Source organism: Mustela erminea, chromosome 1, assembly GCF_009829155.1.
Source record: "Mustela erminea isolate mMusErm1 chromosome 1, mMusErm1.Pri, whole genome shotgun sequence".
Lineage (NCBI taxonomy): Eukaryota > Metazoa > Chordata > Mammalia > Carnivora > Mustelidae > Mustela > Mustela erminea.
In genome coordinates this window covers 26,978,275-26,991,169 of record NC_045614.1, presented here as the reverse complement: position 1 = coordinate 26,991,169, position 12,895 = coordinate 26,978,275, and the positions used below count along the sequence as shown (strand labels likewise).

Below are 12,895 nucleotides of genomic sequence, written 5' to 3'. Positions count from 1 at the left end.
CACACCCAGATGAGATCCACATGACTCAGAATGGAGAGCTGAGGCGCCTGAGTGGCTCAGTGTGTTAAAGCCTCTGCCTTCGGCTCGGGTCATGATCCCAGGGTCCTGGGATCAAGCCCTGAATCAGGCTCTCTGCTCAGCAGGGAGCCTACCTTTCTCTCTCTCTCTCTGTCTGCCTCTCTGCCTACTTGTGATCTCTGTCTGTCAAATAAATAAACAAAATCTTTTTTAAAAAAATTAACAGAATGGAGAGTCACATCTATATCCTCAGATTCAAACCCCAACAGGGCTATTTCTCATTCATGGTGAGGATATAAAAATGAGTTCGATAAGGTATTTGTTTTGAACTTTGTGGCCTTCAAGCTTCCATCAATCTATACGTTCAAGCTTCATTTCACTTTAGGAAAATATATTGATCTGCCCAGACATCCAGCAGCTCATCCCATCACCTGATCCAAATCATCAGATGAAACAAAGTATTCTTTGCCAACAGCTGCAATTATAGTATCTCTGCTATGTTTACTACGCTGGTCAGCTGGACAGACTGGAGGTTGTTTCCTGCTCTGCCTGAAGATCTCAATAAATATTTCTACAAGCATTACTAGTATGTAATATGTGTGTTACTTTAAAAGCTTGCCTTTTAAAAAAGACTAGCATTTGAGAGATACTTACTCTTTCAGCTTTCTCCCAGAATTTCTAAAATGTTTGCCAATTATAGAATATAAAGTCTAGAAGTCCAATGACTCATTAGGAGGGAGGGAAAGAGAATATTAGTACAGAGAGCAATCAAGTCTCTAGGCAATGATTTCCTAGACACCTCCACACTGATGGCTTCAAACCATGACAGCTCACCATCCCATTTATTTATTTATTTAAAAGATTTTATTTATTTATTTGACAGAGATCACAAGCAGGCAGAGAAGTAGGCAGAGAGAGGGGGAAGCAGATTCCCTGCGGAGCAGAGAGCCTGATGCAGGGCCCAATCCCAGGACCCTGGGATCATGACCTGAGCCGAAGGCAGAGGCTTAACCTACTGAGCCACCCAGGCACCCCTCACCATCCCATTTTTGAGAACTTTCCTCTTTAACATGTCCTATGGATTCCCTTCTTGAGTTCCCTGTGTATGGGGAAGGGAATAAGAAAGTCAGTGGAGAAGTCCCCAAAGACACATCCATTTTACCTGCAGAGTGATAAGACGAAGGGGAATAATTGCCAAAGTGAGGTCTAGATCCCATAATCTGACCCGCTCATAGAGGCCTCTAAAGTACATGACAAACTATACTGTAGTTTCAAGAAAACTAGTTCTGTCTGGAGGAGGAACCTTCAAAGGATTAATCCTTCAAAGGATTTAATCTTTTTTTTTTTTTAAAGATTATTTATTTATTTATTTATTTGACACACACACACAGAGTTCACAAATAGGCAGAAGTAGGCAGAGAGGCAGGCAGAGAGAGAGGGAGAAGCAGCCTCCCTGCTGAGCAGGAGCCCAATGTGGGGCTCGATCCCAGGACCCTGGGATCATGACCTGAGCTGAAGGCAGAGGCTTAACCCACTGAGCCACCCAGGTGCCCCAAGGATTTTAATCTTTCATTTTCATGATCAGATCTCAGTGGTCTACAAATTGCCTTCAACCATATTCCAATGAGTATTCTAGGGAGTTCTAAGTTTTCAATGAACCCTTAATTTGTTCCAATATCCCCCCATTGTACCACAGAGTCTCTCCTAGATCAACAGTGGGCAATGAAATTCAAATCACAAAGCATCCATGCTACAACAGAGAAGTCACCTGGTTCAACCCCTAGTTTCAGATGGGGAAAGTGAGGATGGAGAGGGAAAATAAATGACCCAAGGTCTCCCCGCTGAAAGGGGCAGGGTCTGGGCTCCTTCCCAACATGAGCATTCCTAGCTCATTTCCCATCATTTCAGCTCCTGGTCCTCTCTTTTGTTTTGCTGTATGTGGTCTCCTTGGATGGTTACTCATTTCATGTTGCCTTTAAAATAAGTTAGTGATTCAGGGACGCCTGAGTGGTTCAGTCAGTTGGGCAACTGACTTTTGGTTTTGGCTCAGGTCATGACCTCAGGGTCGTGGGATCAGCAACCCCCCTGCCTGCCCTGGCAGGCTCCCCCCGCTCAGCAGGGAGTCTGCTTGTCCCCATCTCTCTGCCTCCCGCCCACTCACATGCACTCTCTCTCCCACTCTAAAGTAAATAAATAAATCTTTAAAATAAGGTGGTGATTCTTCTTTAAGACAAAATATGCGCATTATATAAAGTTATGAAAACGCACCTACCTTAGCTTTGCTTATTTGGCTTATATCTGCTTGTTTATAGAGAACTTGGGAAGTACGAAACACTATAAAGAGCCAGGAAAAAAACCATAAAACCCACAGTCCTGCCACCTGGAGATTACCATTGTTAACAGTTTGGCATATCTCCCTCCAATCTTTCTTTCTAAACATTTCGTGTAATTCTATTATATTGCATGTATAATTTTACATTCTGCTTTTTTTCCCCCCACTTTGGCATCTCTCCTACTGGAGACAGACAACTCTGCGTATGTGTATTATATTTCTCTTTCTTCAGCAGGAACTCATTTATCCATCAGAAAGGGTAATCAGACACTAAAAAGCATGGTCACAGTTTTATTCAGTGGTTTTTAGAGTCTTTTTGGTCTGTTTTATGGAGGTTGTTTTGAAATTATTTTCTTGCCAAAAAGCTGTATGTACTTTCTTCTGTTTGTTTACTTGGATCTAGAAAAACCTCCCACTGAAATGATGTCTGGCCATATCCTGCCCAGCATAAGCCAACATCAATACACGTGGATATTTGCATTTGAAATAAAATGCACAGTGAAAGTGCCTATTTTCAAAGGGAAAATTATACTGAAGCAAAAATAAAATTCTATTATATTAAAAAGGCCATAACTGAATCGTCATAGAGATCCAACCTTACATCCCCTTAGCAAAAACAAATAGGGAAAAAAACCCTCTCCCCGCCACCGACCCATTCTTGGGGGCTAGGCCTACAATTTCAATTTCAGAGCCCTTCCTCCCATGAGTCCTCCTCAGTCCCGGCTGAATGACACTGTATGAAGATCGGTGGGCAAAGGTTCTCTTGTGCATCAAGGTGAAAACACGTAGTAGGCTCAATGTTAACTCCCAAATGCCATTGCGGAAATGCTGCCTGGGAACGTCTGGAGAGACTTGTGGAGAAAATCCACTGCTGGAATGAACTACATATCGGTGCCTTATCCACATCATCAGAGACCCAGCTTTTGTCTAAGTGGAAAGAATATGCTATGAAAATCCATAAATGAGGGCGCCTGGGTGGCTCAGTGGGTTAAGCCGCTGCCTTCAGCTCAGGTCATGATCTCGGAGTCCTGGGATTGAACCCCACATCCGGCTCTCTGCTCAGCATGGAGCCTGCTTCCCTCTCTCTCTCTCTCTGCCTGCCTCTCTATCTACTTGTGATCTCTCTCTCTGTCAAATAAATAAATAAATAATCTTTAAAAAGAAAAAAAATCCATAAATGAAACCAATTAAACCTATCAATAAGGAGAATTTGATCTCTCCCAATATTTTATCTGAAGATTTAAATTGGTCACACTATGATTAAAATTTAAAGAGACACAATTTGTCAAATGCACGACCATCTGTCAATTACATAAAGGTCTACAGATACTCAGGCCAATTCTATCAGAGACCAAGTTAGGCATTTCTGTTTTCAGCAGGGTTCTAAATAATGTTGTAGTCTGGGCTCTACATATGCTGTTTTCCAAAGCCTGATCAATAACCATGGTGTTTTGAAGGAAAGGAAGCATATGCTCGCTCTCAGCCAGAAGTCCTCCTGACCTTCGTGGACAGGACCAGTGGTCACTCAGACTAGGTAATAAGTGATGACAAGCTCATCAATGAAGGGAGAGCAGGGGCGCCTGAGTGGCTCAGTGGGTTAAGCCTCTGCCTTCAGATCAGGTCATGATCTCAGGGTCCTAGGATCAAGTCCCGCATCAGGCTCTCTGCTTGGAAGCAGGGAGCCTGCTTTCCCCTCTGTCTCTCTGCCTGCCTCTCTGCCTACTTGTCATCCCTCTCTCTCTGTCAAATAAATAAAACAAATCTTTAAAAAAAAAAAAAAATGAAGGGAGAGCAGTGCTTCACCTTCCGGCTGAACTGGTCATAAACCAAGCACACCTGCTCATGGTTTACGTTATCAATCATCTGAGATATGACCCAGGCCCAGTAGTCTGCAATCACCCATGGCACTTGAAGACCAATCTGCTGAATGGGGATGTGGGTGCTACTGCCATAACTTACTATGGTGCTAACGCCCCTCTAAGACCCTTCCATCATGACCAGCACAGCTATTTCTAGAAAAGATTCTGCAGCTCATCCCTCTTTCCATTGTGGCCACCAAGTTAGGAACATTTAAATCAAAGGGAGTTAGCAATAGGTATTTAAGAGGAAAAAAGTTACACTGAAAAAGGCTATCTCTAGCTCCTGCTGAGTATTGATCTGCCAGGCTGACTATGCAGTCTAGCTCAGCGGTGAGAGTCTGAGACAGTCCCAGCTCTAAATGAATGACTCCAGCAACCCTGCCAGTCATTCCTTATCTGTGCAGGAGAGAGGACACACAGCATCCCATGACTGTGGTAAGGATATCATCTCACACACAGGGACTCACTTGCCTGTGACTATTGTAAATCAGATGTTTATTTCCCAAAGTTTATTTTTAGAGCCACACATCATCTGTTTAAAGTATAAGTCTATATCCTCCACCAGGAAGATCTGCTAGTTTTTTGTTCTTTATACTGCCCTTTCCAACCAGTTTCTAGGACACCCCAAGCAATGACCATGTGTCATTAGTGTTTTCAAGTATTTACCTGCAAGCTGTTGTTCAGCAAATCAAAGTCGCTGTATCTCCTAACGATCTGTAAGACAAGAGAGCGGTGTTTTCATTCAGTAAAGACCACCTCTTTCATTTCCTTATTTAATATTTATTGGCATTCTAGGGCTGAGGCACTTGAACTAAAGGTAGTAGGGCTTACACCGGATGCTTAACTTGCTTAACTGACAGGCCCAGAAAACAGACTTAGCAGTGCCCAGAGCTAGCTAGGCCCATGGGAAACCGGTTAACACCAGTCAAACACACAAGATGCCAATAGGTAAAAGAGAATGATGATGTATTTGTTTTTAGGGTGAATAGCCCTTTAAATATCTTTCTCATTAACCAGGTACCTGGAAAGATGAATTAATGATTTATGCCCCCACCCAAAAAAGTTTTACTGAACATGAAATCAAAGTAAAGGGAAGTGAACAGTTTTGAGGCCCTTTCATCCTTGCCCTGGATAAAACTTCCCCCAGTTGAGAACCCACCGTTCTAGAGATAGGACTGTACCTGCAGGCAGAGAGGCCACACCTTTCCCAATTCCCTGTGTTTCCCCTCTTGGTAGACAGTCCACTTTCCACTGTCTACACATTCTTTCTTAGTTATGCTGATGGCACTGATTAGGCCAGAGTCAAGTTCCACTAGCTCTTCAGGCTCTGGGCAAGGAAATTTTATTTTGCTTTTGAATGATTTGACTGCAACGCTTGTTGAGGACTCCAAAATAATAGTGAGCAGAATTACCTACCAATCTTCTAGGACTCTGCCCTCGAAGAATCTCCCCCAGTAGGTCCACAATGGGGCCCAAGAGTCCACATTTTGGGGAAGTATCCCCAGGATTCTAATGCCTTGTATCTGGAAAACTACCCCAAGGATTGATTTCCCTGGTAGGACAATGTTCTTGCCCTGCTTGTCAAATACAAGAGTTAAAATAGAAGGCCGTCCCTCATAAGTGCAAAGGAGCGAAAGGTACACAGCAGTGAATCATGGCAAATACACAGATTCCAACCTTATTCTGTCGCTGATTTGTGTGTGACCATTGCCTAGTTAGTAACCCTTGAATGTAAAACAAGGAGCTCCAATCATGCATACGTATTTTTAAAGGGTTGAGTGAATTAATGTGCCTGAATCAGTGCCTGACAACAAATGTTCAAGAGATGTTAAATAGTGTAACTATTCACGCAGAAAGCAGTTTGAGGGTGCTAGGTGGCTCAGCTAGTTAAGCCACTGCCTTCAGCTCCGGTCATGATCCTGGAGTCCCAGGATCAAGTCCTGCATCAGGATCCCAGCTCTGCAGGGAGTGTCCTTCTTCCTCTGACCTTCTCCCCACTCGTGCTCTCTCTCACTCTCTCTCTCCCTCAAATAAACAAATAATAATAATTTTTAAAAAAACCAGTTTGAGGGGTGCCTGGGTGGCTCAGTGGGTTAAAGCCTCTGCCTTTGCCTCAGGTCATGATCCCAGGGTCCTGGGATCAAGCCCCGCATCGGGCTCTCTGCTCGGCGGAGAGCCTGCTTCCCCCTTTCTCTCTCTGCCTGCCTCTCTGCTTACTTGTGATCTCTCTCTGTCAAATAAATAAATAAAATCTTTAAAAAAAAAAAACAAAAACCAGTTTGAAAATTCAGGCAAAGAGAAGACCAAATGTGGACCAATGTGGTCCAAGACTGCTCGGGGTGAGAGCTAAGATTCAGGCCTGAAGGACAAGGTACATACGCTGCTTTGTAAGGGGGGGGGGGATTATAATTACAAAAGCAAGAAGAAATGGCCCCTAGAGAGAAGTCACCCACCCTCTGCAAGTCAACCGACACAGGAAGGACTTCTGGATCTAAGTAGGCAGTTTTTACTCTCCTTCCACTACGGAAGAGCACAGACCCTCGGGCTATAGGGCAAGTCCATGGGGAGTCCATGAAATGCACAGGCTCTGAGCTGTACAATGTCCAGGGTCCCCTCTAGGCTTTCCATCCCACGGACCTCACTCTAACCGGCCCCACCTACACATGGCTGCAGGGGAGAAGTATGAATTACTAAGAACAAAACAAGTCATCTACCTACTATCTATCTTACTCTGGGTCAAACTAGACAACAAATTCCTAGATACTCTCTGTGGTAACATCATATACAAATTAAACCAAACATATGGGAACAGAAAACCCTTTGGATATAAATCTTAAAGCTGGAAGGTTTATATCTAAAAGAAGCAGGATTCATATTTATGCATGTTTTGGTTTTCCCACAGTTTTGGATAACCTGAGTCAGATTTTTATTTAAACAGTTAAACATTTTTCTAGGGACAAAAAAAAAATGCCTACCTGCCAACTGTTTTCTGCTGAAATTCCTCTTTGCACCCGAATGATATACTCCTAAAAAAAGAGAGGGGAAAGAAAGAGGCTGTTATAAGACACCCAAATCAGAGAATCAAAATTAATTGAAAATATCAGATAAAGTAGACTTCAGAGCAAAGAAAAGTACTAGAGATAGAGGATATTGCATCAAGATAAAGCAGTAATCAACCAGCAAGACACAGCAATCTGAAATGTGTATATACCAAACACCAGAGATGTAAAATACGGGAGGCAAAAACTGACGGAACTGAAAGAAGAAATGGGCAAATTCATGGTTATGGATGGAGACTTCCACACCCTTCTTTCAGTGATTAATAGAACTATTAGACAGGAAGGACACAGAAGAACTCAACAATACATCAACCAACATTTTTTTTTTAGATTATTTATTTATTTATTTGACAGAGAGTGAGATCATAAGTAGGCAGAGAGGCAGAGAGAGAGGAGGAAGCAGGCTCCCTGCTGAGCAGAGAGCCTGATGTGGGGCTTGATCCCAGGACCCTGGGATCATGACCTGAGCCAAAGGCAGAGGCTTTAACCCACTGAGCCACCCAGGCGCCCCTCAACCAACATTTTTTTTTTTTTTTTTTTTAAAGATTTTATTTATTTATTTGACAGAGAGAAATCACAAGTACACTGAGAGGCAGGCAGAGAGAGAGAGAAGGAAGCAGGCTCCCCGCTGAGCAGAGAGCCCGATGCGGGACTCGATCCCAGGACCCTGAGATCATGACCCGAGCCGAAGGCAGCGGCTTAATCCACTGAGCCACCCAGGCGCCCTCAACCAACATTTTTAATGAGGATTTGTGGACACTCCAGCCAGAACGCTCCAGCAGAATACACATTCCTTTCAAGAGGACATAAAGATGGCAATAAGCACAGAAAAAGATGTTCAACATTACTAGTCATCTGGAAAACACATACAAAGACCGCAATGAAATATTATTACGCACCTGCCACAATGACTAAAACAAATAAAAAATAATACCAAATGCTGGCTAAGTCACAGAGAAACTGGATCACACATATACTGCCAGTGGGCATGTAAAACGGCACCGTCACTCTGGAATACGGTTTAGCAGTTTCTTTTTTTTTTTTTTTTTTTTTAAGATTTTATTTATTTATTTGACAGACAGAGATCACAAGTAGGCAGAGAGGCAGGCAGAGAGAGAGAGGAGGAAGCAGGCTCCCTGCTGAGCGGAGAGCCCGATGTGGGGCTTGATCCTAGGATCCTGGGATCATGACCTGAGCCGAAGGCAGAGGCTTTAATCCACTAAGCCACCCAGGCGCCCCGGTTTAGCAGTTTCTTAAAAGATTAAACATGCAACTATTATGTGACCCAGCAATTGTACTCCTGAGCATTACCCCAGAGAAATCAGCATTTATGATCACACAAAACTTGTACAGGAATGTTCTGTTCCAGTGTTGGTAGCAGCTTCATTAGTAACAGTCCAAAATTAGAAACCAGCCAGATGTCCATCAACAGGTGAGTGGTTAAACTCTGCTGCATCTGTATCACCCAGCAATACTCAGTTACAAAGAGGAATAAACTACTGGTTCACGTAACAACTTGGATGAATCTCCAGGGTTATGCTGGGTGAAAAAGTTGGTCCCAAAAGATTATAAACTGTATGACTCCATTTATATAACATTCATGAAATGACAATATGATAGATACGGAGAACAAATTAATGTTGTAGGAGTTAAGGCTGGATTGGTAGGGTGTGGGGGGTAGGGATGCAGGTGTGGCTATAGAAAGCCAAAGCGAGGGGCTATGCTTTCAATGTTTGTGTCCCTCCCCCCCAAATTCATGCTGAATATGAACCCCAAAGATAATGGTATTAGGAGGCAGGACCTGTGAGGAGTTCTTAGGTCATGAGAGTGAAACCCTCATGAATGTGTTTAGTGCCAAGTAAAGGAGGCTCCAGAAGGATCCCTTGCCCCTTCCACCAGGAGGATACTTTGAGAAAGTACCAGTGATGAATGAGGAAGAGGACTCTCCCCAGAAGGCAACCACGCTGGCTCCCTGATCTCGGACTTTCAGCATCTGGAACTGTGAAAAATAAGTTTCTGTAGTGCATCAGCCATCCACACCTGCCTGAGGGATGCTTGGATTGATGGGAATGTTCTGGATCTAGACTGTATCAAAGTCAATGTGCTGACTGTGATACTGAACCACAGTTTCACAAGACAGTACCACTGAAACAAACTGGATGATGGACATATGGGATCTCTCTGTGTTATTTCTTACAACAGTATGTAAATCTGTAATTACCTAAAATAAAAAGTTTAAACTTAGGTATTCAAACAAGGAGTGGTAGCAATCGGAAGGCTAAGATCCACGATTTTGGGTGTTCAGAGTTTGCATTCTATATGCATCCCCAGCTAGAGAAGGCCCGGATTAGGGAAGCAAGTGAAAGGGTAGAATAGAGAGGCAGTGATGGCATTTTCCAAAGAAACCAAATCCAGTGACCAAACCCCCTACCTGCCTGATCATTAACATCTCTCTGCTCCTGAGGAGGAGGGAGAGGAGAGGGTATTAAAAATACATATTCTTGGGGGACGCATGGGTGGCTCAGTTGGTTAAGCAGCTGCCTTTGGCTAAGGTCAGGATCCCAGCGTCCTGGGATCGAGTCCCACATCGGGCTCCTTGCTCAGCAGGGAGCCTGCTTCTCCCTCTGCCTCTGCCTGCCTCTCTGTCTGCCTGTGCTCGCTCTCTCCCCCACTCCCTCTCTGATAAATAAATAAAATCTTAAAAAAAAAAATACATATTCTTGGGACGTCTGGGTTGTTCAGTGGTTAAGCAGCTGCCTTAGGCTCAGGTCATGATCCCAGGGTCCTGGGACCCAGTCCCAAGTCAGGCTATCTGCTCAGCCGGGGGTTTGCTTCTCCCTCTGCCTGCAGCTTCCCCTGCTAATGCTCTCTCTCTCCCCCTGACAAATAAAATCTTTAAAAAAAAAAAAAAACCACATTCTCAGGCTTTGCACCAGAAATGCTGAATTAGAATCTCTGAGATAGAACCCTAGGAATTACATGGGTTAACAGCCTCCCCACGTAATTTTTTTTTTTAAGATTTTAAAGGCAGACGCTTAACGACTGAGCCACCCAGGCGCCCCTCCCTGCATTATTCTTACGAAGACAGTAAGCAGGAAACACAGATCTAGTCCAGCCTTCTCAGTCTATATACAGGGGGATTAATGATGAAGGTATAGATTAAATCATTTAAGAATGTTGACATTCTTTCCTCAAAGGCTCAGAATTGTTTTAATCTCCTTGGATGGTATGATTTAGGCATTACCGACAATCACTACTCAACAAATGCTTATCAACAAGGTATTCAACAAATCCTTTCTACTGAATTCTCATTTAAGTAGGTGATTTAGAAAACAAAGCCAAATAAGCACTGTTAACCTGGTGACTGAATTTTAAAATAGATGTTATTGCGCTATCTTTCATTTCCACTCCGTGTATTTAAGAAAAGTGTATAAAGTTCTCAAAGCAGGAATTCCCACCTTCTCAGGAATATGTTAAGGATGGCAATGCAACAATATCCACTCAATTATGAATGAATCAGTTGTGTACCTGGCAGCCATGCTGAGTTGGGTTCATATGGGGGTATAAAATAAAATAAAATAAAATAAAATAAAATAAAATAAAATAAAAAATAAATAATAAAATATATATAAATTTATATAAAAATAATTATAAAAACAAAAATATATATGCATATATATATATTTTAAAGATTTTACCTATCTATTGGACAGAGAGACAGCAAGTGAGGGAACGCAGGGAAAGTGGGAGAGGGAGAAGCAGGCTCCCCACTGAGCAAGAAGCCCAATACAGGGCTCAATCCCAGGACCCCGGGAACATGACCTGAGCAGAAGGCAGAAGGCAGATGCTTAATGACTGAGCCACCCAGGCATCCCATAAAATAAATATTTTAAGACTGATTCGTGTAGTGTGGCAAATCTCTTAAGCAATATGCTAATGCAATTATTTCCAAATCCATACAGATAAAATGATGAAAACTTCTGACATTCTTAAATTTGGGGGATCAATCCTTTATGGTGAAAATTTTCTTTTTTCCAGGCAAATTTTCTGGGCTTTTACATTCTCAGAGTCAAGCTGAAATTAGCATATATCATGGAGTACTTCCAAACAACCACACATTGAAAAGACAAGCTCTTCTGATGTCTAAAATTGAGGGAAAACGTTGATTCTCAAAAACCACTTTTAGCATCTATTATTTCACTACGATTTATCAGAGGAATAATATTAATTTAATTCATTTTTTTTTAAAGATTTTATTTACTTATTTGCTAGAGAAACAGCAAGAGAGGAAACACAAGCAGGGAGATTGATTGGGAGAGGGAGAAGCAGGCTTCCTGCTGAGCAGGGAGCCCAACGTGGGGCTGGATCCCAGGACCCTGGGATGATAACCTGAGCCAAAGGCAGACACTTAACGACTGAGCTACCTGGCGCCCCTCGAATAATACTAATTTTAAAAATTCCAGTTCAGTGTTACTCAGTACCTACCTTTGTAGGTACTGAGTAAAAACACAGTTGTCGTGCTTTACATATGTTGAGTTTAAAGTTCAGACCTGTGCTTTACAAAGACATTGCTGCCAACTGTAAATATCCACTAATGCACCCATAATGTTCCAATCCCTGTACTTCATTCATGCTGGGGTGTAAGTCTGAACAGAAAGGTACAGTCTGATTCCATTCCTTCCTTCGTAGACACACAATTTAGATTAAAACAAAACAAAAACAAAAACTTGTCTATAAACACAGGACTCTTAATCTCAAAGCCATGAGTTTGAGACCCAGATTGAGAGCAGAGTTTACTTAATAAAATTTAGAACTTCCTGAACACACATTTGTGCCAGAATAGGTTATGTCTACACTATTTGGTCAAATGGCAAACATCTTCTCACCTTACTCCTTTCTATATGTTCTTTGCCCTTTATTCCTCTCCCCTTCCCGCAACTGACAGTAACCACTATGTGCTCTAGTCTTCCATGAGCCTTTACCGTTGTCTCTACTCCAGGATTGCAGGACTATCAGGTTAATAATTCTCACTAAGGTATTCCTGAAGTCTCTTCATTGATACCCTATAAAGTTGTCTATTATTGTGATTATGATTATTACACTGTCTTAAAAAAGACCCTGTCTATAAAGCAGCACACAATAATGACTGGGAAAAGCATGTGACAGAGGGAAGCAGTAACTACAAGATAATGCCTGGGTCATGTTGTCAGACGGTGATAGCCAAAATGACATCGCCATTAATGTCTGTGCCAAGACATTCTTTAAATTTAGGCCAGTGATTTCAAAAGAGGGTGATTCTGACCCAAGTGACATTTAGCAATGTCTGGAGACATCACTGGTTGTCACAAGGGATGAGGGAGCTACTGGCATCCAGTAGATAGAGGTCAGGGATGCTGCAAAACACCTACAATGGACAGCACAGCCCCCGCCCCGCTCCGCCGCCACGAAGGACTACCTGGCACCGAATGTCCTTGGTGCTAAGGCTGAGACAGCCAGGTTCAGGCGCATCGTTAAACCAGTCATCCCCATCCATGGAGGCTTGGCTTACAGGGTGGTGCTGGGGGCTACCTCTGTCACCATCTGTAGTTGGCCATAGCCTACTAGTATCTCATATACAACACCACTTG

General features: G+C 42.8%; 1 protein-coding gene across 10 annotated transcripts in view; it reads right to left on the bottom strand.

Annotated features, from left to right (window-relative positions):
* Positions 1 to 12,895, bottom strand: part of PXK (PX domain containing serine/threonine kinase like) — an 80,881-nt gene that overhangs the window by 46,911 nt on the left and 21,075 nt on the right. For all 10 annotated transcript variants that reach the window (XM_032323694.1, XM_032323704.1, XM_032323616.1 and 7 more), the window contains 2 exons: positions 7,185 to 7,235; positions 4,876 to 4,923 (listed from right to left, as the gene is read on the bottom strand). In XM_032323694.1, coding sequence (XP_032179585.1) covers positions 4,876 to 4,923; positions 7,185 to 7,235 — 99 coding nt within the window. The remainder of the gene's footprint in view (positions 1 to 4,875; positions 4,924 to 7,184; positions 7,236 to 12,895) is intronic.